Raw genomic sequence first — 25646 nt, 5'->3', positions numbered from 1 at the left:
ATCAGCAGATAGTTTTTACTTTCGCTTAACTGAGGTTTCTCCAACTCGAGAGAAAGCTCCTTGCTGAACGGTAAAGAAAATACAGCCAAAACTCTTTGTAAGCAAACATGGAAACTATTTTAGCTTTTACTATTGTCTCTCTATAAAGGACTGTTTAGCTTCTTTGTTACATAAAGAAAGTGACGCCAACGCATTATTATAAATCCATTGGTGACCTAACATGTCAAAGTCTTCTGACCCGTAACAAAGTATTGTATCCAACTGATGAATTGTGCCTGTTCGTCTTCTATCTTCTGATTATCATTCCAGGTTATATTTTTGTCAGACGTCTTCCATAAAGAACAGCTATGTAATGTTTTAAAGCATCTTGTCGTCCGGACGGCCATGTGTAACATCGTGCCCGGCCGGGTACGGCTGGACTAAACTTTTCAACACGCAACATTGGGCATAACACGAGTAAATAGAATTGGAGGTAAAAGCGTACTGTAGCTTGCTACAAATAATCAAACATTCCTAAGTTCGAAACCCATTTCCAAAGAGACTGGTTGAAGAACAAGTGTCAATAGAAATTCTACAGAAATTTCATGGTTCTTTTAAATATTATTTGTTTCATTCATGTGCGCGTGCGCGAAGATTTACATGAACTTGCATTTAATGAAAGAAGTGTCATGTTATGTTTTAAGCCTAGTGAATAAACGATAGACGTATTTTTTTAATCTGTGACACAGGCATACTTGAAAAAAAAGGAAATCCGAGTGTTCTCTACAAGAGTTGCCGGCTGGAGTCGTACCTAAGACTTTCCGATTACTAGTTTGGATGCTGTACCACTCAGCTAATCCTACATGCTGCTAGGAATTAAATGTCGAAGAGCGGTAGATGTGAAAGAAATGTCATATCACTGACTGATCCGTGTGTACCGTTTGTATTCAACTAACTTAAAAGCTATCATCACATTTATCGGCTTACCACTCTTCAACATTCAAATCCTAGCAGTATACAGGATGAATCTCCAACAAGGCGTCATTTGAGCAGGCCCCTTTTCAATAATCCAGGTAGACATAATAATATTCATCAGTCAACAAATTGTGTCATTGCATATTGACCGGTAGGGCATACGGTGATACGGTGTCCGAGGGCGCTTTTCGCGTTTAAGCCAAAATTTGCACTGAAAATTACGGAAACTTTACATGTCAAACGGAAGGCTTTTTTCATTTCGTTCCAAATTAGTAATCTAATTGGTAGATAAAAAAAAAACTTAGAGGTGGCGTAAGAAGACAACAAAGTGGAAATTTTGTGCAAATGAACGGTAATTTCCATTCCAAATTACTAAATGGTTGGAACGGGAAAGGTGTACCCCGAAGGCCGTGTCCGTGTGATCCGCGCGTTTTGTTTGTCTTTCAACTGGTTAAATCGATCATTTAAAACAATGAAATTTCGAGGGAGAGTAAAATAACTTTCGATGGTTAAGATTCCACCCCCCCCCCCCCCCTCCACTTCTTAAAAAATGATAACCAGCCGCCCAGTAGAAACGGTCATATCAAATAGATGTCTGTGTTTATTGTGGGTAGTGCACTGTATAGTGCTGTATAGCTATTCTCGCCCCCCAATACCTGCCGGTACACTATACAACTTTCATATACTGAGTTTTGAACTAAGATATATGTACGCTTTTAATAAAAACAATCTCAAGTTCCAATTCGCACTGATGATTCAGTCTGAGTGACCCTTGCTGAGAATTCATATTTCATTATTTTCAAAATTCATCATTAAATGTGTTACTCGTGATCATTTTTTTATTCGGCTGGCAGTCAGAGCGGGACTGAATATAGCTCAACAAACTTTAGCTTGTTTAATTTATTGATCATTAACTGAGGACCGTTACGCTAAATCGGTTTTGTTCCTTTATAAGAATGGCATAAATTTTGCGTTCATTGTTAACTCAATCGAGTTTTGGTCACGTTCATCACTATTCTCTTGGGAGTAAAACAAAAGAAGACTGTTAACAGTGTTTTATCGTTGTTTGTGTTTCAGTTTTGTCTTTAACTATTTTCACGGCCAGTGATTTGAAGCCCTGTTAATTGGGGGATTTCCCTGATGCCCTCAGTACAGTGACGTCAAACAATGACAACAGCTTCTGCTTTTCTGAGAAAAACTACATACTTCCGAACATCAGTAACACGTGATGCTTGATCCCTACTTCCTATCCACAAGTTAATTTCGCTTTTTGTGGTTCTAGCGGTTATCATATCAAAATTGGACGAAAAAATCATTTTCAAATAGACAGCGTGACTGGGTCGTAAATCTGAACATTGCCGATTCCTAGAAACCATGTTGACCTTTCCAAGAATTAACTTATAAAGACAATACAGTTTTTTTGTGAAAATTATCTGTCAATTATGACATTGCATCTGTTTCACTTCAAGAGTTCTCCAATTTAAAAAATATGTGTCCGTATGTGGTGGATTAATATTAAAGAAAACGGAAATATAGAGAAGCGAGCTGTGTGTCCGTATTAACTGGAAGGTCAAATCGTGCTTCAATCATGTGGCTCTAACTTTACAGTCTGTGGATAAAATGCTGACGTGTGACAGTTCAGATGTTATTGAACACAAGTGTAGCCGCTGGAATAAGACTGTTCCAGAAATCCTTTCTACAGTATTTCGGTACAGAGAGCGAGGAATCTGGCACCCTACTACACGGCAGAACGTCGAGGGAGGTGGGGGGAGAGGGTGGGTGGGTGGGTGAAGGAACAACACAGAAAACAAATTGTAAAAAAAATCATAAATGTCTATGAAGTTAATCGTGAGGAAAATTAATAATTTGTGAATTGTTATGCTAAATGACTGACACTGTATTACTTACAACTAATAATCCAATATAACTTTATTGAAATAGGGAATACAATTCAATTTACAAACTTGTGTGAGTTGCTAAATAACCTGACCACAGTAGGTTTGGGAGAACTTGAATGTTTATGTCAACTCAAACAAACTCCCTCAAGTGCTGACATGACCTCTTCCTATTGTTAACACAAGGCCAATATCAGTGTTCATATACACAGTGATTACACAAGATTATAAGCTAGTAAATACATTTCAATAAAAGTTAATATTTCTGACCGGTGGTTAAATTACATTGATTTACGACTGATTGTTGTTTCAACAGAAATTAGATCATGCGGTCTCAAAATTCTTTCCAGCTCTTAAAAAAGCCACATTACTAAAATAAATGATTCTCTTGCTACAAACTGTATTACAAGCACCGGTCACTAGTGATAACTGTATAAGTGGGTACATTTTTTGTGGAGAATAAAAATAAGAAATTAAGAGTCCACGATTTATAAATTATATATCAACTACATGTACATGTACATGTATTTTAAAATCAAATCATTAACACCCAAGGATCTGATTCATATTGTCCCACAATGCAGGTATATTTTTATTATACAATCTTGGCCAAATTGTTTGGAACAGAGGCCTTGCTTGGGCCAATATGCAGACATGATTTTGCTCCTACCCATTCTCCCTCTATTGCAATGTTGATGAACAAAGACAAATCAACAGGTGTAAATCGTCAACATTGAACAGAGGGGGAGGGAGAGATTATGTTAATGAGCAACTTGTGGGAAAGATGTTGATGTTGTTGAAGCAAAGCCAAAAAGAAAAAATTTTCAAAATAGTCCAAGTGTCGCTAATGTCTTATTGGCCAGGATAATAGTTGCATGTGGAGCTGTCAATCTAGTCCTGAGAAACTTTTTCACTACTCATACTTGTAAAAAAAGAATTTATTAGTTGGCATGAAAATAGATTGCCAAAAATATAATAATTTATTAGGAAAGGAAAACTAAAACAAAAATAGCTTAAAAAGATGAGAAATTCCGGCATCCTTTGCCATACAACAGGTATGAAAGCGATTCGTGGCTAATTAAAAGTTCTGCTCCTTGATTCGTTATTTTTTAAGGCTCCTCGATGAGTTTAAAATAACAACAACATTACTGCATAGCAGCAAAATAACTAGTTACCATTTTTATAAAAACCATTTGAACTCGCTGATCTACAACAAAGGCCAGGAAAAGTTAAAATAAAAAGGTTGCAACTAAACCTCCCCATAAGATTAATAACTGGATTACACTGAGTGGCAAGATGACTCGGGGAGCATTCTTTTGGGACTATTCTGTAATAGGAATACAAGGAATAGACAGCAATAGGCAGAATTGCATTCTTTGCAGAAATAAAATTCTGTCTATTCTGTTATTCCTGTACCACAATAGGAATAACCAGAATTGGTCTAAAAGAATACACCCTCAATATTAAAACCTACTCTTTTTATGCTATTTTAAAACTGGTATATTTTCGTAAGTTTTCTTCCTTACAGCTGATATTGAATTATACATTACAAGCTCTACGAAAAAAAACACAAAAGTAAACATCAGTGAACGTAGTCACTGTTACAGTCGATAGCTAAGCAGTAATGGATGTCTTCACAGTCACTTGATAATCCTGAATTGTCGGAAAGAAAAATGACTTAATTGTTGTCATGAAACTTCTTTTGTTTTAGTTTTCACTAAAAAAAATGTTGATTTTTGTTTGAGAATCACTAACTCTATAGAACAATTACCTTGCCGTTATGGGAAACATCTCTAACAGCCACAGCAATGTGACCCTTCATGCTCACTGTCATCCCTCTGATACCCAAATTCACCACTCGCTCATTTAGTTTAATTCTCCTCACGAACTTTCCATCTTTAGTGTATACTGCCACACACGGGATCTCTGTTGCTCGTTTCCATCCGGCGAGGACAACATATTCACCAGATGGATGACATTGAATGCGCCAGTGACTATCTTCTTCGGTGTTGATGTTGAATTTACACTGCTGTTCGCCATCCTCGGTGAATATGAACACACAGAAAACATCCCTGTCCAGTATCATGACCTGACCATCAGGACTAGCAGTGATATCACATGCATTCGATTTCAATATCCCTTTTCCAAAGCTGCCAACGTATTCCCCCTCATGCTCGTACACATGCACAGTCCTTCCTGTCAGTACCAGCACTTTGTTATCGGTGACTGCCAGTCTGACGCCCCGGTCCTTGTGTAGTAGTTCAGCGGTATGACTGAATACCTGAAATTTCCGCTCAGCCCCAAGCCCCAGGCGGACGAGTACATAGATGTTGCTGTTCACATCAGTGGCGACATCACGAACATCAAAGTCTGTCTTAGAGTCATTAGGTTCCGGGTGAAATTGGAGAACAAACTTTCCGCTGCTGTCAAACACTTTCACACTTTTATCCGAATAGTCTGCTACAATAAACTGTCCATCTGCGTTTGTAGCGATACCCCGAGGATACTTCAGCTTGTGCTCCTCTTCACCCTCCTGACCAAATGACCATGCTGCGCAGCAGTGCTCCATGCCTTGTTTCTGCAACACTTTAACAACTCTTTCATCACAGAGAGGATGCACTTTCTCTTTCCCTGTATCAACACAAGGCCAGTTGTTTGCGGACAGCTGTTTGTTGCCAAAACTGACCATTAGCATAACATCGTAGATGGTGCGATTCACATGACACTGAGTGGCGGAAATGATCGCCCTTCGTTCATCTTTACTAAACCGAGCCCAGAAGCCTCTTTTAAGCTCGACAGTAAAACATTCCTTAACAGTTGACAGACTGTGTAGCTCTTCGATGCACACTCTACACGCTACTAATGCGATCTCGGGATTGTCCACTGTCTCCAGTATTGTCGCCATTACTCGATATTGCATGGCCAGTACGCGATCAGACAACTCGAAACGTTCATTAGCGAAGGCCTCTGTCGCTTTCCTGCGTGCATCTTCGAATCTCTTTTTGGCATTTGAAAGAACACTCAATGCTGACTCATCCAGGTCAGTAAGCTCCAGTTTTCTCATTCCTTTAGCCAGCGAAACTGCTTCAGCACTAGCTGTTCCAGCTGTTGCTTCTTCCTTTATCGTGCCGTGCTCCCTTTCTTGCCTTGCCTTATCAAACACTTCATATTCCTTCTTTGAAGAAGCTGATGCTTGCTAACAAATCTTTTCTTGCTAAGCCCTTCAACTGCGAGTTGATTTCATCGATTTCACGCACGATCAAGCCACGAAATTTCTGATCTGTTACGTCGCCATCCTTCAACTTTTCTGCTGCTTTATCCCTTACTTTATTCACTAGCAAGGCGATGGTGGCTTTAAACACTATTGTGATAATCGAACTCATGTTTTTATGCAATTCAAATTGAACAATTCAAAGCTTTGTGGCTTTTTATCATTTCTATTTTGAGGTTACAACCTCATACAGCATGTGTTCATTTCATGGAAGTCTTGAGGTCGACCAATGGTGCACGTGATGGAATAGGTTGAAAGAAGTCGGTGATTGAAACCGAACAAGGCTGCATGCTGTGAAAGGAAGTTACAATTATGCATGGTTTTTTACAAACAAAAACAACAAGAACAAGACTGATACGAGTTTTTTGGTCTGAAGAAAATTTATTTCTTCTGGCAACGAGAGTAACTATGATAAAGAGCCCCGCTACCCTAGCCTAGGCATGAGGGTGTCGCAGGCGGATACAGAACAAAGTTCACCACTCTCATATTCCTCACTTTACACGTGCATGGGCATATAACATTTCGGAGAAGCCATCAGATACGCAAAGAATGTTAATTACAACTTTTAACAGTTATTTTCTAGATGCACATTGCTACGGGGGTTACTATCCTTATATCCCCGCACGGGGATGATTTCCTCAGCCACCCCCTCCCCCCGCCCCCACCACAGCTAACAACACTTTATGAAAAAACAAAACAATGGAAGAAGAAAATACATAGACAAAATTCTCAATTACCATCAAAAAAAGACTGACCTGGACAATGTATTGAGGTTTTGCGTCTTAACAAAAGTTTATTACCACTGGCAACAAAGACCCCATTCCAAACCCAAAGGGAAACGATGAGAATGGATAATAGTGTTGGAGAAAAAGGGGGAACGTCTGGTGGCGTGATGGATTTGAAAATTTTAAATTTGCTCTAGCTCTGAAAATAGAGAGAGATGATAGAGATGACAGAAAATAAGCCATATGCGTCGCTTGACCAGTCGCTTTGGAAGCTTTACTCAGTGCGGAAAGGCGAAAGTGGAGCCTCCCTTGCGAAACTAACCAAAGAGCCTTTACAAACGAGTTGTAATGATGAGCCAAAGTAGGCACAAGAAACGAACAACGGCTTGTCATCGGTAGTTGGAACCAGACGCAAATAAAGTTTGAGAGCTGTGACCGGACATAGCGGTAAATTTCAAATACAGTACATCGGGTTTTTTTTAAATAACGTCTCAGTAAATCTTTTGCGGGCTTGGTACGCAATGTGGTGTCAAGTTGCTTGTGACATGCTCTGTTGCTCTGTTACTCTAGTAGTGGGTACAAGATTTCACGGCAGCACAGTAAATTTGGCTTTACGACCACAGAGGTTTGCAACGTGACATTAACTACCTGATTCTGCGACGAAAATGCAGCGAGTGCAGCAAAGTTTTAACGTTCTCAGCTGATTCTCAGCCTTGGTAACCATGGAAAATATTTTAACTTTTAGTTGACTTCAGCCTCAACGTTCTTATAAAAAAACGGATTCTTAAAAAAAAAAAAAAAGTAAATGGAATGGGGATCTGCAAACTCTTTGCTTAACTTGTATGCTTTATAAAGTACGCGTCACTTTCAGCACAGCGCCCGGCATCATCCGTGAAAGTGATGTTTCTACGAGAAAAGCTCGTGTCCCTCCTCTTTGTAACCGCCAATGCGGTTATTTGCTCAGTTTCATTTTTTAGACAACAGGCCTCTAGAGCCAGGGTGAGAGTAAGATAGCATGCGCATGCGTTGTCAGAACTGACATCCGTTCATGTCCGAGGAACAAGGTTTGAAATACGCGAAAAGCAGAAAAACTTCAAAAGAAATAATATGCACACATACAAATAAGGAAAACAGTTATGTGACACAAAATTTGTGTATTTTGGCAAGAATGTCACGATCGTGATAGTTGATTTGCCCGCAGTGTGATCTCCTAATAACCTACGCAAGGACCTTTTTTGTCAGATGAATATCGTAATCTGTCAGAAAATCGATGTCAGCGCCGAGAGAGCGATCAATATGGCCTGTGATACTGAGGTAATTTGAAACATACCGCTATGAATTAAGCGGCCGTGATAAGAAAAAGGAGAAATATAACAAATTATTTAGCTTGGTGACTGAAAATGGATCTAACACGAAATGGCGGCAGAAAAACATAGAACAGATATATAGTCTAATCGGTTGACTCTAGGATCAGGGTAATCCTGGGACTGAATCCTGTGAAGATAACTGAGCCGGCAAGGAATGCATCTAGACGATCTGTAAACAATTTGAAAGAAAGAAAAACTGAAGAAATGGTGTACGAACAAAAAAAAAATGTGAGCCAACTTAAGCTAAAAGCAAATAAGCTTTCGATAGCCCTAATTAGCTGTGCTAGATACATAATTCTCGTACTGCTTGCTTACATAAAACCTGCTTAATAGATCTTTGCAGTACCTCGTAAGACCGCCGGCATGTCTCTATTAGTAAGCAACGTTTGATATCGTTTTCAAACATTCAGCTAGATATAAATCGAACGAAGTTTCCTTTAACGGAATTCCGTGAACATTTAAGCATTGTTGGTGCAACGACACTGAAACACGAGTTTTTTTGACTCCGAGAAGAGTACAAATAAAACGAAAAGAAAAACGAAATTGATGAGAGAGTAAAATTGACTAAACAACGTTATGTTTTTACATCAGCGACTCTAGTGTTTTGAACAAGAAATTAGATTACAACCACACTCTCAATATGCCATGATTTCAGTCATTTGAGAGGGCCCGTTTACAACCGAATTCAGCGGGTTGACATATATCATGTGTATTCATCAGTCAAAAGGTTGGTATAGTCACTTATAATCCATCAAATATTTTCGCTCGCGCGCGATTGGTCTAAACGCCTCACGTGACCGAATATACCCAACTAAAACCGGGGAATATCCGGTGATATTCCCCAAGTGATATTCCCCAATTTCAAAAACTTCAAGGCGCGTCTTGTTTACAATTAAAATTAATGTCAAGAAGGGGAACGATTTGCTTTTATGACAGAAGAAGAGATAAACCTGTTGGTCGATAAAGCAGTATTAGAAAATAACATACGCTGTAAACGTTTTTGACGGTAAACTGCTCTTAAACGAAATATTCAAATACTCAAGCTCGTTGCTACATGTTGCGAAAAATATTTGAAGGATAATAACCACAATAGCCTCCCATTTGGCTTTAAAAATATGCTCAGATATTTGTCTTTGCACATTATCTGCTCCTCGAAGCTCACAGTTTTCCTCGAGCTTCGCTCTCGGAAAACTGTTCGCTTCTCGGAACAGATAATGTCCGCGGACAAATATCTGAGCATATTTTCGCGCCAAATGGAGGCTATTGTTTATATATTGACTGGCAAGGTAGATACGGTGTCCAAGGACGCTTTCCCACAAAGCCAAATTATTATTATTATTATTATAATTATTATTATTATTATTATTATCATTATCATTATCATTATCATTATCATTATCATTATCATTATCATTATCATTATCATTATCATTATCATTATCATTATCATTATCATTATCATTATTATTAATGGTTTCAAACTTGCAATCCCATTGGTAGATCATGAAATCTGCTTGATGGCGCAATAATGGCCCTAGACTGGGACAAAACCAAAAAGACTATAAAAAATTTTGCACAAATTGACGGCAACTGTTTCCGTTCTGACTGGTTGGAACGGATAAGGTGAGGTACCTCGGAAGGTCGCCTGTACGTGCCTGGAAATGTCCGTTTGATCCGCGCGTTCATTTGCATTTCTCCTGGTTGAACCGGAAAATTAAGCCAAATGGAAAGTGTTCCGAGCCTCTTTATTCTTAGAAACACTAAAAGAACTAAACGAAATGTCCCTAATACGTGGCCTGTGTAGGGTAGGTCTTATCTTCGTCTCAGCTCTCAAAAACCAACATGATCGCCGGAACCTTATCAACTGTTCTTTGTAAGAGTCGAGTTTTTCTCCGACACGGAGCAAATTCGGTCCGCAAGACGTAGGGTGAAAATGGTTATTCACTTGACTCTTCGTCTCTCAGCCACTAAATTTTCATAACAAGAAGGCGTCTAGGTTATACGGTTATTCAAAAGGAGAGGTTAAACCAAACTTGGTTTAGTTATTACCATATTAGGTTGCATGTGTGACGGGTTTAGCAAAGAACTGGCTACTTTTTACATACCGCGATTGTATTTTCATTGCGTGTTTTCAAACTGTCTGCAGAAAGGCTGAGGTACCTTTGAAATGAAATTTGTGGCTAAAAGAAACTGTCGTAAAAAAGCTAAATGGTGACTCAGTTCCACAAAGCCATGAGCTGGAACGTTAGTTAATAGGAACCGTCTTCGATGCAATCAATGGCAGAGGCATAACCCGGGGAATAGGCCTTATCACGGTTTTCGACGCCATTTTGAGGAGTAGGCAAACACGTCTGAAATAACAGTGTTTGTATGGGAATCCGATGTCAAATAATTTTCATGAAACATCGCTTCTGAAAAATTCTTGAATTGGAAACTTTTGGAACTAGGGAAAGGATTTTAAGAAAGAAATTGGAGGAATGTAGCTGTGCCAGAAAGCGTCCAATCGTGTTTTGAACTTTCCATACATTTCCCTGTATTTTTTTCCCGCAAACTATTTTTAGTAGCAGTTCACGGCTGGTTCGCCATACAGACAAATGTATGGAAAGTTCAAAACACGACTGTACGCTTTCTGGCACAGCTACATCCCTTCCAATTTTTTTTCTTAAAATCGTTTTCCTAGCGCCAAAAGTTTCCAATTCATGAATTTTTCAGAAGCGATGTCTTTTGAAAATTATTTGACATCGGATTTCCATACAAACACTGTTATTTCAGACGTGTTTGCCTACTCGTCAAAATGGCGTCGAAAACCGTGATAAGGCCTATTCCAAAAGAGTTTTGCTCTACATATTTACTGATTTTATAAGGTAGTTCGGTTCTGCAGCCTTTTCGTCTGACAAGCATTTACAGTTGAAAAGATTTTGTCCCCGGAGGGAACTGATGTTTGTATTAGGGTTATTGTGGGTCTTCAGCATAATAGAACTCACCTGGGACCCTCTCGTTATTTCCCCCCCCCCCCTCCCCCCCAAAAAAAGAAATGAGTTCATGCATAAGCTGATTTTTAAATTAAGGTATATGTACGCTTTATAATTTCTCTACAGTTCCATCTTGCACTTAAGTTATATCTGAGTGACCCTTGCTACAATCGTAGACAGATCAAAAGAAAAATGAAGACAGCCCCCTCCCATTTCAATGATGGAAAAATGGCGCGTTTGCTTTGCGAGCTAATTCATCAGTGACTTTGGGGGGAGGTAGGGGGGTTAATTTCTTATTTTATTCTGTCCAAGATTGTTGCATGCGATATTTTTCAGAATTTATATTTCATTATTTTTAAAATTCAACATTCTGTGGGTTTCTAGTGATCATTTTTTATTCGGCCAGCAGTCAGAAGGGAATTAAATTTAGCTCAATAAACTTTAGCTTGATTAATAGATACTGATCATTAACAAAGGACCGTTACGATAAATCGGTTATGTTCCTTTATCAGAATGGCATGAACTTTGCGCTCATTAATGTCTCATTAGAGTTTTAGCCGTGTTTATTATACTTACTCTTTTACGAGTAAAACATGGAAGACTTTTAATTCGGGGATTCCCCTGATGCCCTCAGATGACGTAACACAATGACAAAAGCTTCAGCAGCTTCCGCTTTTCTAAGAAAAACTATTTTTCTTAAATACTTCCGAACATCAAAAACACGCAATGCTTGATCCCTATTTCCTATCCACCTGAACAAAAGTTAAATTACTGCTTTCCCTTCATTCACTCGGCAAAGGTAAAAGATGATTTTAGCGGTTATTATATTAAAATTGGACCAAAAATCATTAAAGTTTTCTCAAATAGACAGCGTGACCGGGTCGTAATCCTCGTCATCTGAACATTGCCAGACATTGCCGATTCCTAGAAACCATGTTGACCTTTCCGAGAATTAACTTACAACAGACAATACAGTTTTTTTGTGAAAATTATCCGTTAATTATGACATTCCATCTGTTTCACTTCAAGAGTTCCCTGAGTTCTCTAATTTAAAAAAATGTGTGTCCGTATTAAGTGGATTAATATTAGAGAAAACAGAAATATAGAGAAGTGTGCGATGAGTCCATATTAACTGGAAGGTCAAATTCTACTTCACTCAAGTGGTTCTAACTTTAGAGTCTGTGGATGAAATGTTGAAGTGTGACAGTTCAGATGTTATTGAACGCAATTGTAGCCGCTGGAATAAGACTGTTCCAGAAATCCTTAATCCTATTTCGGTGCAGATAGCGAGGAATCTTTAACACCCTACTACATGGCAGGTCGTCAGAGGAGGACGTGGGAGGGGGGGGGGGGGGGTAGAGGGTAGGGGTGAAGGAACAACACAAAAAACAAATATTAAAAAAAAAATCATAATTGTCTATGAAGTTAATCGTGAAGAAAGTTACTATTTCTATTTGGAAAATGAATTCGTATTTATGTGTTTGAAAATAAGATCAGGTATTAAAATGGGAATTTTTAAGCTAAGTGACTGACACTGTATTACTTAGAACTAATAATCAATATAAGTTTATTGAAATAAGGAATACACTTCCATTTACAAAGTTGTGTGAGTTGCTAAATAACCTGACCACAGTAGGTTTGGGAGAACTTGAATGTTTATGTCAATCAAACAAACACTTTACAGTTTTCCCAAACTCCCTTTAATGCTGACATGACCTCTTTCTACTGCTGTTAGATAAGGCCAATAACAGTGTTCATATACACAGTGATCACTCAAGATTATAAACTAGTAAATACACTTCAATAAAAGTTAATGTTTCTGACCGGTGGTTGAATTACATTAATTTAAGACTGATTGTTGTTTCAACAGAAATGAGATCACAAGGTCTCACAGTTCTTTCACACCCTTAAAAAACCCACATTACTTAAATAAAAAAATGATTCTAAACTCTTGCTACAAACTGTGTTGCAAGCACCGGTCACTAGTGATAACTTTTAAGTAAGTACTGACAGTTTCTTGTGGGGAATAAAAATAAGAAAATAAGAGTCCACAATATATAAATTATATATCAACTGCATGCACTGGACGTGTATTTTAAAAACAAATCAGTTAACACCCACGGATCTGATTCAATTGTTCCATAATGTAGGTATATTTTCATTATTCAATCATGTCAAAATAATTGTTTGGAGCAGAAGCCTCGGTTGAGCCAATATGCAGACATGATTTTACTCCTACCCATTCTCCCTCCATTACAATGGCAATGAACATGGACAAATCAACAAGTGTAAATCCTTAACATTCAACAGAGGGGGAGGGAGAGATTTTGTTAATGAGCGACTTGTGGGAAAGATGTTGATATTGTTGAAGCAAAGTAAAATGGGAAAAATTTCCAAAACAGTCAAGTGTCGCTAATGCCTTATTGGCCAGGATAATAGTTGCATGTGGAACTGTCAATCTAGTCCTGAGAAACTTATTCACTACTCATACTTGTAAGCAGATGAAAATCAATTATAATTTTAACAACACTTTAAATTACTTAGCCAGGATTTATCAGTTGCCACGAAAATAGTTTGTCAAAAATATTATCATTTGTCAGGAGATAATTTAAAGAAAAGGGGCTTAAAAAGATGAGAAATTTCCGGCATCCTTTGCTAACTATAACAGGTATGAAAACATTAACGGCTATTAAAAGTTCTGCTCCTTCGTTCGTTATTTTTCAGGGCTCCTCAATAAATTTAAAATAACAGCAACATTTCTGCATAGCAGCAAAATAACTAACCTTTTTTTTATAAAAACCCTTTTATAATTTAACGTCTTCAACAATTTAAAGGCCAGGCAAAGGTAAAATAAAAAGGTTGTAATGAAACCTTCTAATAGGATTAATTACTGGATTACACTGATTTGCAAGATGACTCGGGAGCATTTTTTTGGGACTATTCTGTAATAAGAATTCAAGAAATTCACAGGAATTGGCAGAATTGCATTCTTCGCAGAAATAAAATTCTGTCTATTCTGTTATTCCAGAATTGTCCTCAAACAATACACCCTCAATATTAAAACCTAAAATCTTTATGCTTTTAACCACAGGTGAACCACCCTCTGTTTGTGTGGTCAATGACTGTTTGCAACTTGAGACTTTATATTCATGCGACACGATCGGTTGAAATTTTTACTGAGTAGAGATATTTAAAGTCGCCTTTTACCTTTATGTTGAAAATATATAGTTTCAAGGAAATGCTGATTGAGTCATGCGTGGTGGTTTTTTTTGCCATTCCGAGCCGTAGAAACCCTTCTCTGGTGCGTTCACTGATCAACAGTGTTGCCAGCCAAAGGCCTTCAGCCGGCAACACTGTTGAACAGTAAACTCGCCAGCGAAAGGTTTCTACGGCTCGGAATGGCAAAAAACACCACGCACGACTCAATCAACATTTCCTTGAAAGTTTATTTCAACATAATGGTAAAAGGCGACTTTAAATATCTCTACTCAGTAAAAATTTCAACCAATCATGTCGCGTGAATATAAAGTCTCAAGTTGAAAACAGTCATTACATGTATACCACACAAACAGAGGGTGGTCAGCCTGTGTATTAACTAGTATATTTTTGTAGGTTTTCTTCATCGCAGATGATATTAAATTATACATTACAAGCTCTAAGAAAATAACAACAACAAAAGTAAACATCAGTGAACGTAGTCACTGTTACAGTCGATAGCTAAGCAGTATTGGATGTCTTCACAGTCACTTGATAATCCTGAATCGTCGCGAAGAAAAATGGGTTGTTTGTTGTCATGAAACTTCTTTCGTGTTATTTTTCACTAAATATTGTTGATTTGTGTTGCAGTATCACTGGCTCTAGAGAACAATTACCTTGCTATTACGGGAAAAATCTACAAAGGCCACAGCAATGTGACCCACCATGCTCACTGTAATCCCTTTGATAACAGGGATACTCAAATCCAGCACTCGCTCATTTAGTTTTATTCTCCTCACGCACTTGCCATCTTTAGTGTATGTTGCCACACGCAGGAGATCTGTCCCTCGTTCCCATCCAGCAACGACAACAAATTCACCAGATGGATGACATGCAATGCGCCTGTACTCATCTTCTTTCTTGTTAATGTTGAATTTACACTGCTGCTCACCATCTTCCGTAAATATGAACACACAGGAATCATCAGTGTCCAGTATCATGACCTGACCATCAGGACTAGTAGTGATATCACATGCATTGTTCAGTATCCCCTCTCCAAAGTTACGTACATATCTTCCCTCATGCTCGTACACATGCACAGTCTCATCTGCTGTCAGTACCAGCACTCCGTTATTGGTGACTGCCAGTCTGTCGCAGTCCTCTCCCCTCAAAGGAAACTTGTGTAGAAGGTCAGCGGTATGACTGAATACCTGAACTTCCCGCTCAGCCCCAGGCTCCCCAAGCCTGACCAGTACATAGATGTTGCTATTCACATCAGTGGCGACATCAAAAACAGCTAAGTCCGTCTCAGTGTCATTACTTTCAGGGTAAAATTGAAGAACAAACTTTCCGCTGCTGTTAAAAACTTTCACACTTTGATCCGAATAGTCTGTTATAACAAACTGTCCATCTGTGTTTGTAGCGATACCCTGAGCCCACTTCAGTTTGTGCTCCTTTTCACCCTCCTGGCCAAACGACCATGCTTCACAGCAATGGTCCCTATCTTGTTTCTGCAACACTTTAGCAACTCTTCCATCACAGAGCGGATCCACTCTCTCTTGCCCGGTATCAACACAGGGCCAGTTGTTTGCGGACAGCTGTTTGTTGCCAAAACTGACCATCAGCATAACATCGTAGATGGTGCGATTCACATGACAAGTAGCGGAAATGATTGCCCCCCGTTCATCTTTACTAAACCGAGCCCAGAAGCCTCCTTTGAGCTCGATAGTAAAACATTCCTTAACAGCTGACAGACTGTGTAGCTCTTCAATACACACTTTACACGCTGCTAATGCGACCTCGGGATTGTCTACTGTCTCCAGTATTGTCGCCATTACTCGATATTGCATGGCCAGTACGCGATCAGACAATTCCAATGCTTCATTAGCGAATGCTTCTGTCGCTTTTCTGCGGGCATCTTTGAATCTGTCTTTTGCATAGGCAAGCGCCCTCGTAGCTGACTCATCCAGGTTAGTAAGCTCCAGTCTTCTCATTCCTTTAGCTAGCGAAACTGCTTCAGCACTAGCTGTTCCAGCTGCTCCTTCTTCCTTTATCCTACCGTGCTCCCTTCTGGACCTCGCCTTATCAAACACTTCATACAGCAACTCGATTCCTTCTTTAAAGAAGCTAATGGTTGCGAACAAATCTTTTCTTGCTAAGCCCTTCATCTGCGACTTGATTTCATCGATTTCACGCACGATCAAGCCACGGAATTTCTGATCTGTTACGTCACCATCCTTCCACTTTTCTGCCGCTTTATCCCTTACTTTATTCACAAGCAAGCCAATGGTGGCTTTAAAAACTGTTGTGATAATCGAACTCATGTTTTTTATGCAATTCAAAATGAACAATTCAAAGCCTTGTAATTGTGGCTTTTTATTGTTTCTATTTTGGGATAGCAACCTTATACAGATTGTCTTCATCTCATGACAGTCATGAGATCGACCCTTAGTGCACGTGATGGAATAAGTGGAAAGAAATCGATGATTGAAACCGAACAAGGCTGATATGAAAGGAAGTGACAATTATACATGGTTTTCTACAGACAAAGGTAATCGCAAGGAGACTGATATGAGTTTTTTGGTCTGAAGAAAATTGGTTGTCTTCTGGAAACGAGAGTGAAAAAATGACCACCCCCACCCCAGGTAAGGTGTAAGGGTGTCGCAGACGGATACAGAACAAAGTTCACCACTCTTATATTCCTCACTTGACATCTGGGCATATAATGTTTCGCAGGAGCCATCAGATACGCAAAAAATGTTAATTGCAGGGTGTACTATCTTTCATGATCTTTATATCCCTGCACGGGGATGATTTCCTACTCCACCACAGCTCCCTGCACTTCACGAAAAAAGAAAACAACGGTCCAAAACATAAAAGCAAACTAGTTTGCTTTTATGTTTTGGACCGTAGATCTTTTTAGATCCGATATGCTGTACTTTTTAACATGGTTTGGCCATGTACCTGTGAAGGAAAGTTTTGCTTTTCTCATTTAACTTATTGCGACAGCGGCATGATATTTCAGTTCAATTGTTCATTGTTCGTAGTCACGCGCTATGACGTGGACGGATGTCTGAATTTGGGCCCATCCGAAATCGGCTACCACGTGCATTTGGTAGAACACTCGACTCGCGTTGGTGTTCTACTTTTTGCTGTGCTACACCGTGCTGACGAGAGCCAACCAGCTCGAAACAGCTGTCCACGGTTGCCGCATTCTGTTGATTCTCGGTTTGGTCTCTATCATGCCGCTGTCGTGTTAAGTTTTCTACGCAGTCCAGCCTTGCAGAAATTTGAGTCATTTATATTTTTGGCTGATTAGATCTTTTACAGATCCTGCGTATACCTACAGCATTTTCGTTGTGCGGTTCCTTGCTTATAGTTTACTCTTTTAGACATGGGGTGGAAGTTTTGAAATTACAATCTCGCATAGAAGATCAACTTCGATCTCCTTCATACTACATCATCATTTCAACATATCATCAAAGTTAATTTTCTCTTCGGTTTCCAAGCAACAGGTATTACCATAGCAACGGTAGTGCACAGCCTCTCATTTTTAAACATCTCCAAATCTAGTCAGACACTTTATGACTAAAAGTTAGGGATTTAAACTCCTCAATGTAGACAACTTGCAGGCGAAATTAGAAAAAAAATCTGTAGGAGCGTTTTCAAGTAAATAATGAATCAATTTTTCGGGGTGATTTTGTTTATTCCCGCATCTTTTACCAATGTCTCTTGCCAAATAAAACTTGACACTTTATCTTTCTGTTTAAAAGGTCAGTCCTCGTAGCAAAACATTCTAAATGTATATTGAGCTTTATTGCATGGGCGTCTCCGATTTTAGGATTTTATGTTTAAAAACAGTTAAAATAAAGCGCAGATGAATGAAAAAGTTCCTACTTTGTATAAATCGAGATATCTTTAAAATACCCCGATAGATTTTTCTGTTAAATTACAAGCGGTTAGAGTAAGAATTCTTTTGGATATTAACGCAAGTTTCAGGCTCAAGAACCGAAACCGGTGTTAGATAAGAAGGCAGACGTGATAACCACTGCACTACAGGTGTCTGCGCATGCCTTGAACACAGGAGACCTGGGTTCGAATCCTCGCCGGTGAAGCATATTTTCGCATAGTACGTTATATCTTGCCTTTACACGTTAACTTTCTTTGTTCCTTTGATATAACAGGTCCTCACAGTTATCCTATGTGAAAAAATGACTGATTCACTTAGCATAAATATTCCCTGATGTCTTTTTTTTTTTATATAAGAAAGGTGTTCCCGAGAAAGAAAAAAAAAGTACTTTCAAAGTCTGATGTATTTATTTACCACAAAATCTATAAGATACATAAAGTGGGAGCGTGTTTGGGCTATTTTGGATTCGATTATAATTGCCTATTCTGGAAAGATTGCATAAGAATTAGTATGTTTACCAGGTTTGGTTATGTTTTGTAGCGCGTTAATCAGGCTGTGACCTGTCAATTCCATACAAATGTCTCGAACTCTGAGATGGTGTCCTCCAAATCCCTGTACAAAATCTCTAATTGTTCCGATTTTTGAAAGCCTTCTACATGGTTGCAATCTAATAACAGAACCTCAAACTTGGGAAACTGATTACATTTAATGTGATCGTTCTTGTGATGGACTCCGATTTCTGATTAAATGGAAATTTAAAAACTCGTCCCCAGCCTCCATTTAAACTTCGGATCGGAAGGGGCAATTATTTCTTAAGCGGGACCTCAATTATCCCCTTTATGTGCTAACAACTATAGGTTTATTTTGGATTCGGCCAAGCTAACGACAGAAAATGTCTCATCCTGGTAAAAGTTTAGTTTAATTATTTAAGGGTTATTTATGAGGAAAGAGTTGTGACATTACAAGAAATCCGGTTGCCGGTTTCGATCGAGCAGCCAAGGAGCATCCCCAGAGCTAAATAGCAAAACAATGCCCAACTCTATAACAACAGCGCTTCAGAGGTTATCTATTACAAAAATTAAAATTTACCAAAACTATGTGTCACTTAATAAAATCGTCGCAAAATTAACGTGATTCCTGAAATGGGAAAATACCGCCATCTGCACCTAACCGGGAGGGGCTGCTGTATGTAATCTGTTGCGAGCAAAAGGTTTCTCCCGTTTTAGTACTAGCGCCAAGGTTTGACCGTGAGTTTGTCGTGACATTCCAGCAACACGGCTGTCTGCTTCAAAAATGGCGCCCGATTTGAATTAAACTCTGTTTACAACGAAGGCTTGTGTCTCAATAACTGAACTTTTCCTCGAATGAGTTGCACAGAAAGGATCCATAATTATCCTTCTCGAAATATGGTGAGGCAGGTAAGCGTGTGCTTGAGATTCAAGCGGATTTTAGCCAAGCTTTCGAAGTGCTCTCCTCAGATGACTTTAAAACTTGACTTCAAGTTGTTTTTTCAACGTCAATTGAGTCAGTACGTTTCTAATAATACAACGCATTTGTATTTAGAACGATGGAAGCGAGATAAGTCGCAAAATGGGCAGCCAAAAAGACCTAAAAATCTGTCCGCTATTACTCCGTTTGCATTAGAGAAGCCTGTGATACTTTAAGCGGTCTTCACGAAAGAAATGGCTCGTGACGTCATATGCGTATCATTTCATGGAGTTTGACAGTGCGAGTACAGTACAATACATTTTATTTCCTACACTTTCACATGTTTACAATACTTATTTGCGTATGTCTAAACCGGTTTTAAGACCTGCGCCTTCTTTTTTCCTCCGGACATCATTAACAAGCTTATCGGCCTCTTTCCTTAATATTGGCTCATAACATGATCCATCCATTGCCGAAAGTGGCGTACCCTGCCGTAGACACCGTATCGCCTTGGGCGTGCACATCCGTATCCCCACGATACCACACCCTCAAGGAAGAACTTGCCGTTGGCTTCACACACCATCGGGCCTCCTGAATCCCCTACGCAAGAGTCTTTACCGCCCTCTGGATAGCCAGCGCAGATCATGCTGTCGTCGATTGTTTCTTCTGGATAGCTGTTTGACAAGTGGAGTGAGATACGACTGGGACGGAAACTTGCATAAGAGCATCCGAGCGTAGATAGGTGGCTCCAAATCCTGAAAAAGAGAAAGAGAGAGCAGCAGTGTTTAATCGGGATTTAAAACCACGAGACGCAGCCGTGTGGTTTTAGACCCGATAAAACACTTGCTACGAGTTTTTTGAAAGGCTTCAAAAACATTCCTGGAAAAGCGTGTGTCTAGATTCATAACAATGATGCTTTTGTGAATGTTGGAAATTAGCATACGAGAAAAACATTAAACACCACATACCAATAAGGAGGAGATTTTATCGGGTTTTAAAACCACTGCACGTGATGTTTTATCAACAATTTTTTATAGGTCAATGGGCCTATGAATTATTAATGAATTTTTGAAGATTTCCATTTGATTTTACTTTTTGATACTTTCATTCATCTGGTACTGAATAATAATAACAGTAAGCAATAACAATATGGCAGTATCCATTTCATAGTAAGCATACAGTTGACCTAGCCCCTTCTTCATTTAGCACTGCCGAATAAATGAGCATAATAACATCAACTTATACACGCGAAATTTGAAGTAGCTGCTGTATATTTGAAGCCAAATAATAACTTTAATAACATTATTGAATCTGAGTAGCTATCCAGCAGCCAAGATTTCAGGATTTACGCAACCGAACGAGCCTACTGTTGTAGGACGTTTGCACCTTGAAAAGTTGGGTTTTTTTTCTCGCAGAGAAAAATGGCTCGAAAAAACACTTATATAGCGATAAACGTACCAGATTCGAGCTCATGCACTCGCTTGAACAAACAACAATCGTCATGTGTGTCAAGTGACAATTTAGCCACATTATCTTAGGACAGCAGGCATTTTTATGGCATCTCCATTCATGAAGAAATAAAGTGGTTCGGACTATTTATTGACTACCATGGATACAATAACTTCATGTACGGAGATACCATAAAAATATCTGCGATTTTCAGATACTGTGGCTAAATATAACACGTGACGCACATGTTCGAGCGATTGCATGAGCTCGAATCTGGTAAGTTTATCGCTGTATAAGTGTTTTTCGAGCCGTTTTCCTCTGCAGAATCCCCCAGTCTGGGTATCATTAAGCTAGATTGTTGGTAGAGAAAAGCCTCTGAAAGGAAACAGAGGTGAGAGGTGGTTTCACGTTGACTGAGTCGTGAAACATGCTGTGCAGCAAACATGGAGGCCCAGGGCCCAGTTGCTCGAAGCATGGATGGCGCTAACCCGGGTTAAATAACATGACAACCTATAGGTTTTAATACCTCATAACCAGTGGTTAGCGCTAACTATGCTTCGAGCAACTCAGCCCAGGAGTGAAGTTGTCTCTCTGGCCGTTTTGTGGATGGATTCCGGGACCAACCAAGGCAATTTGGGCGCGTTTGGAGTAGTAAAAAATTCAACTGATTCGATATTTTACTGGTAGTACTGGGTGGCTTGACACTCAAACACTATTTGAAATGAAAGGAGGAGGAGTTCTACGCTCGCACTGTGGCTGAATCACCCAAAATTCTTTTCGGGCGTGAACAAGGCAACTTGAGGTCTGATAAAGTGGCAGATGTATAGCCCGCGGAAAACGTTGAGAGGAAAACGTCCACTCAAATACCAAGGTCTGAGTTTGAGGTTCGCCGTAAATGTTGACTTTTCATTTTTGAACAAATGTTTTGGATTAAATATTGACCATAAATAAGAGTAATTTTTGGTATTGCAATTGTTCTTTGGCCGAAAAATTGGCATTTCAGTTTGGGCTTTGTTGTCAAACGAACGGTGATGTGCAGCGAAAAGCGGGAGGTGTAGTCGGTTTGCTGGGTGTGATGATGGCCAAATACACCAGTTGGTGCCATTCACACATTATTAGAATATCATGACGTTGTGATTTAAGTTAAACAAGAAGCAAATCATGAAAGCTTGAACGGTATTTCCGACACCGCTGTATACAGCTGTTTCGACAAAGGTTGTCCAAAAAAGCGTAAACGCGTACGCGACGATGCCGAAAGGTAGTCTGGGAAATACCCAATAAATTTCAACAAAAGCTCAGAATCCATATTGACCGCCATTTCAAGTCGCTGTACGATCGAGGCATTATGGATTGTGAGCTTGTCGAAATTTGTTTTTTGACGCTGAAAAGCCCCGTGGGGACGAGCCAAAAAAGTATCATGTATGTATGTATTTCCTAGACTACCTTTCGGCGTTGTCGCGTACGCTTTTAGCTTTTTTTGGACAACCTTTGTCGAAACAGCTGTATGCGCTGTTGGTCCTCAAAGGGTTAACTGTTGGTTTTTTCTAAGGCTGTAGAATATAATCCAGACTGACTCAAATGTTATTGAAATCAATAAAGAAACCTTAAAGTGGTACAAAAATGTAAATGTTAAAAGGATCAACTTTTAATTTCTCGAGAAACGGTACAAATATTTATCGCTGTCAAAATATTTTTGTTTTGGAAACATCAAGTTACAGTGATCTATAACTTGATGGCCAGATAACTTGTAGGAAAAGACACAAAATTTAGCTTTAGTTTTGATTTAGTTTCTTCAATATTTTCAAAAAAAATTAATTGTGTTCAAAGAAGTCGGCTCGAGCACTTTGCGCCGGATCTCAGGCGAAATAGGATTAATATCGTGTTATAAAAAGCAAGTACCATCAAAATTTCTGATCTTTTTAAAACTTTCCTGAGATACTTTAGATTCTTTTTACGTTGTGTCAAATTAGAAAAAATAACGCGGAGAGATTTCGACGTTTCGATGACATCCTGTCATCATTATCAAGAAAATGAAGACAGTTTACATAAGTAAGTAGACAAAACTAAACTGACAGCAAGTTATCGTAGAATTGTGCGTGACGTTTTTAAACTTGCGTGACATTGCGGTGGTCTGGGCCGAGGACAGCTTCATTGAAGTTTGTTTCGCTCATCGAACGACCCATCGAACGGAATGTTTACGTTAAAGACACTGCACGGTTTCAAACAGTGAAGCTTTTACGATCTTTGTTACGTTTTACGGCTTTAGGGACTTGCGCTAACGTTACAAGGACAAGATGTAAGTCTTTCGTTTATTTTATAGTGATCTGTTTTCCTCTGATTTCTACTTTGCTTGTCTATGTGGCACACCGCCTGTTTTTGTCATTCTAGGTTTTTGGTTTTCTTTTTAGTTGCCGTTACCTCTCCTACAGTTTTCATTTATGTGTGCAGTTAAATGGTTAAATGCACATGGTTCTCTATCCAGCTAGCCAGAAAAAAGGCATAATTTTCATTTCATATGACGCCATTTCCCATTTCTTGTACCTCAAAGGTAAAGGGTTTGAACGATTATACAACCCATAGTTTCATTGTTTTTAATTTGGTGACGGCATAAGGTAAGGGGGGTGGGGTCGGTTATGACTCAATCCCACCTCCCCTCAGGCTCAGAAAAGAAAGCCCAGGTCAAATCGAGTTATGCAAATCTGATTCTGCTACAAAGTCTTCCATTTTTAATTATTTAAGTTTATTAATGACTCAGATGATAACACACCGAATTATACCCCCTTTAGTAATATTACCATTATAACTGAGTCACCTTTTCATCACTCATACCTGTCACCCAGCAGTCTGTGCCAACCGCCACACTCTCACTCAATCCAGGCAGACAAGCCAGGTTAACAGCGTCGTTGAGTTCAACAGACCTATCCAATTTCAACATGGCAATGTCATGTGTAGAACTTGCACCTGCATTGTAGCTGGGATGTGAAATTACTCTTGTTGCATAAAATTGCTGCTCTGTTGGAGATTGCTGTGACATGTAATGGATGCCAAGACTAAAAAGAGGAAAGTGATTCATGGCTAAGATTCTTCTGAACAGTCTGTACTCAAAGAGGACCTGGGGGGGAACGATATTCTAAGATTGCCGAGGGTTTTATAATACCACTACCTATGACCTGAAATTATGGCGTTACCGTACCTGGCACTGAAACTGTAAAACTCCACACCAGATTCACATAGAACAGAAGTTATTAGAATCTAGATCATTATATGATGCAATTCCTGGGATTTGATTGCCTTAGCGGCCATCATATATGAGCCATTAAGCCATGTCAGAGAGAAAGCAACCACAGTACTAAATTGTCTCCTAGTTGTTCTTGCAAAGCAAAATCAGCAAGATCTAGGAACTGTTTTTAATGAAACAATCATTCCACTCACGCCTATTGGATCTGAGACGATCTATCATCTCATATCCAACATGCTCCTGTAGAATAGTTGTTAATTATAAGGCTTTAAGAGATAGTTTTGGGAAACTTGACCTTAAAAGATTTTTATTACCAAGCAATTTAAATATATCTGTCATCTCAATGTCACTGTTTTTAACCTAGTGTGATATTTAGCGATTCTTGCTTACAATAATCTTAATATTCAGATACCACAAGCGATACGATCTATACTTAAGCTTGTTTAAATTTTTATCTTTATGTATGCTGAATACTAAAAAAAACAGCTGGTGTGTCATTGCTTTAGTCACTTTAACTATAGCCAAGTGTATGATTCAATAAACATCTATTGTATTAAATTGCACTGTACTGTACTGTACTGTATCCTATCCTATCCTATCCTATTCTATCCTATCCTATCCTATCCTATCCTATCCTATCCTATCCTATCCTATCCCATCCCATCCTATCCCATCCCATCCCATCCCATCCCATCCCATCCCATCCCATCCCATCCCATCCCATCCCATCCCATCCTATCCTATCCTATCCTATCCTATCGTATCGTATTGTATACTCTGTTTTCTTGGGGAAAAGACCTTTCTTTCGGTTCTGTGAAATGTTTGCAACATACACATTTCAAACAGTGAAGGCACTGGCGCCACTCAAGCCAATCTTTTTGCAAGAAAGCGTTAACCTCGTCCTGTCCCTTTCAGGCATATTGGATGGTTTTTACGCGAAAGACCCTTAAAGCTAAGACGCCTAATGATGGATAAGCCAGAGACCAGTAAGATCATGAATGAGGTTAGTATTTTATGCAAGGAGGTTGCTTTATAGATATCAATATCTGGAAAGGTCAGTGTCCAACATAAATTATTATTGTACTGATGGCTTTGGAAAGGATTGGAAAGATCAAACTTTTCAATATACAGTTATTTATTTGCTGTGGATGATCTGAAATACAAGTTGCAGCTTTTTAAAAGGTTGCTAGCAAAGGTAGCTCGTCAAATTGTTTCAGAGAGCATTGAAAACAAAAAATTGGA

At 39.1% G+C, this 25646-nt stretch overlaps 5 protein-coding genes and 1 long non-coding RNA gene across 7 annotated transcripts in view; 1 reads left to right on the top strand and 5 right to left on the bottom strand.

Moving 5' to 3' along the window:
* The window catches only part of LOC146452358 (uncharacterized), a 169214-nt gene that overhangs the window by 61406 nt on the left and 82162 nt on the right, over positions 1–25646 (bottom strand). The window lies entirely within an intron of this gene.
* Positions 1–25646, bottom strand: part of LOC146452362 (uncharacterized) — an 80780-nt gene that overhangs the window by 9267 nt on the left and 45867 nt on the right. The gene's annotated exons all lie outside the window — the stretch shown is intronic.
* LOC146452366 (uncharacterized) lies at positions 2855–6571 on the bottom strand. Its single transcript, XM_085098034.1, has 2 exons — positions 6043–6571; positions 2855–6011 (listed from the first exon to the last, which is right to left on the bottom strand). The coding sequence occupies exons 1-2, from the start codon at positions 6230–6232 to the stop codon at positions 4606–4608; spliced, it is 1596 nt and encodes a 531-aa protein (XP_084954160.1). The 5' UTR covers positions 6233–6571; the 3' UTR covers positions 2855–4605.
* LOC146452365 (uncharacterized) lies at positions 14978–16703 on the bottom strand. The gene has a single exon (XM_085097988.1). It carries the CDS (start codon positions 16701–16703, stop codon positions 15042–15044), a length of 1662 nt encoding a protein of 553 aa, XP_084954114.1. The 3' UTR covers positions 14978–15041.
* LOC146452364 (chymotrypsin-like elastase family member 1) lies at positions 19905–24327 on the bottom strand. Its single transcript, XM_085098006.1, has 2 exons — positions 23996–24327; positions 19905–20472 (listed from the first exon to the last, which is right to left on the bottom strand). Exons 1-2 carry the CDS (start codon positions 24237–24239, stop codon positions 20360–20362), a joined length of 357 nt encoding a protein of 118 aa, XP_084954132.1. The 5' UTR covers positions 24240–24327; the 3' UTR covers positions 19905–20359.
* Positions 23318–25646, top strand: part of LOC146452361 (uncharacterized) — a 54310-nt gene continuing 51981 nt past the window's right edge. For both annotated transcript variants that reach the window (XR_014859775.1, XR_014859776.1), the window contains exons 1-2: positions 23318–23462; positions 25320–25407. This is a non-coding gene — a long non-coding RNA (uncharacterized LOC146452361). The remainder of the gene's footprint in view (positions 23463–25319; positions 25408–25646) is intronic.

Source organism: Pavona decussata, unplaced genomic scaffold, assembly GCF_977016875.1.
Source record: "Pavona decussata unplaced genomic scaffold, jaPavDecu1.1 SCAFFOLD_371, whole genome shotgun sequence".
NCBI classification, from domain to species: Eukaryota; Metazoa; Cnidaria; class Anthozoa; order Scleractinia; family Agariciidae; genus Pavona; species Pavona decussata.
The sequence above is the reverse complement of the archived record's forward strand: the minus strand, read 5'-3'. Positions and strand labels throughout refer to the sequence as shown.

Coding starts and splice junctions, on each gene's coding strand:
- LOC146452364 (XM_085098006.1), bottom strand. CDS start 24,239: ATGAATCACTTTCCTCTTTTTAGTCTTGGCATCCATTACATGTCACAG. Junction 20,473..23,995: donor CACAGACTGCTGGGTGACAG/GTATGAGTGATG, acceptor TCTCTTTTTCAG/GATTTGGAGCCACCTATCTA.
- LOC146452365 (XM_085097988.1), bottom strand. CDS start 16,703: ATGAGTTCGATTATCACAACAGTTTTTAAAGCCACCATTGGCTTGCTT.
- LOC146452366 (XM_085098034.1), bottom strand. CDS start 6,232: ATGAGTTCGATTATCACAATAGTGTTTAAAGCCACCATCGCCTTGCTA. Junction 6,012..6,042: donor AAGAAAAGATTTGTTAGCAA/GCATCAGCTTCT, acceptor AGGAATATGAAG/TGTTTGATAAGGCAAGGCAA.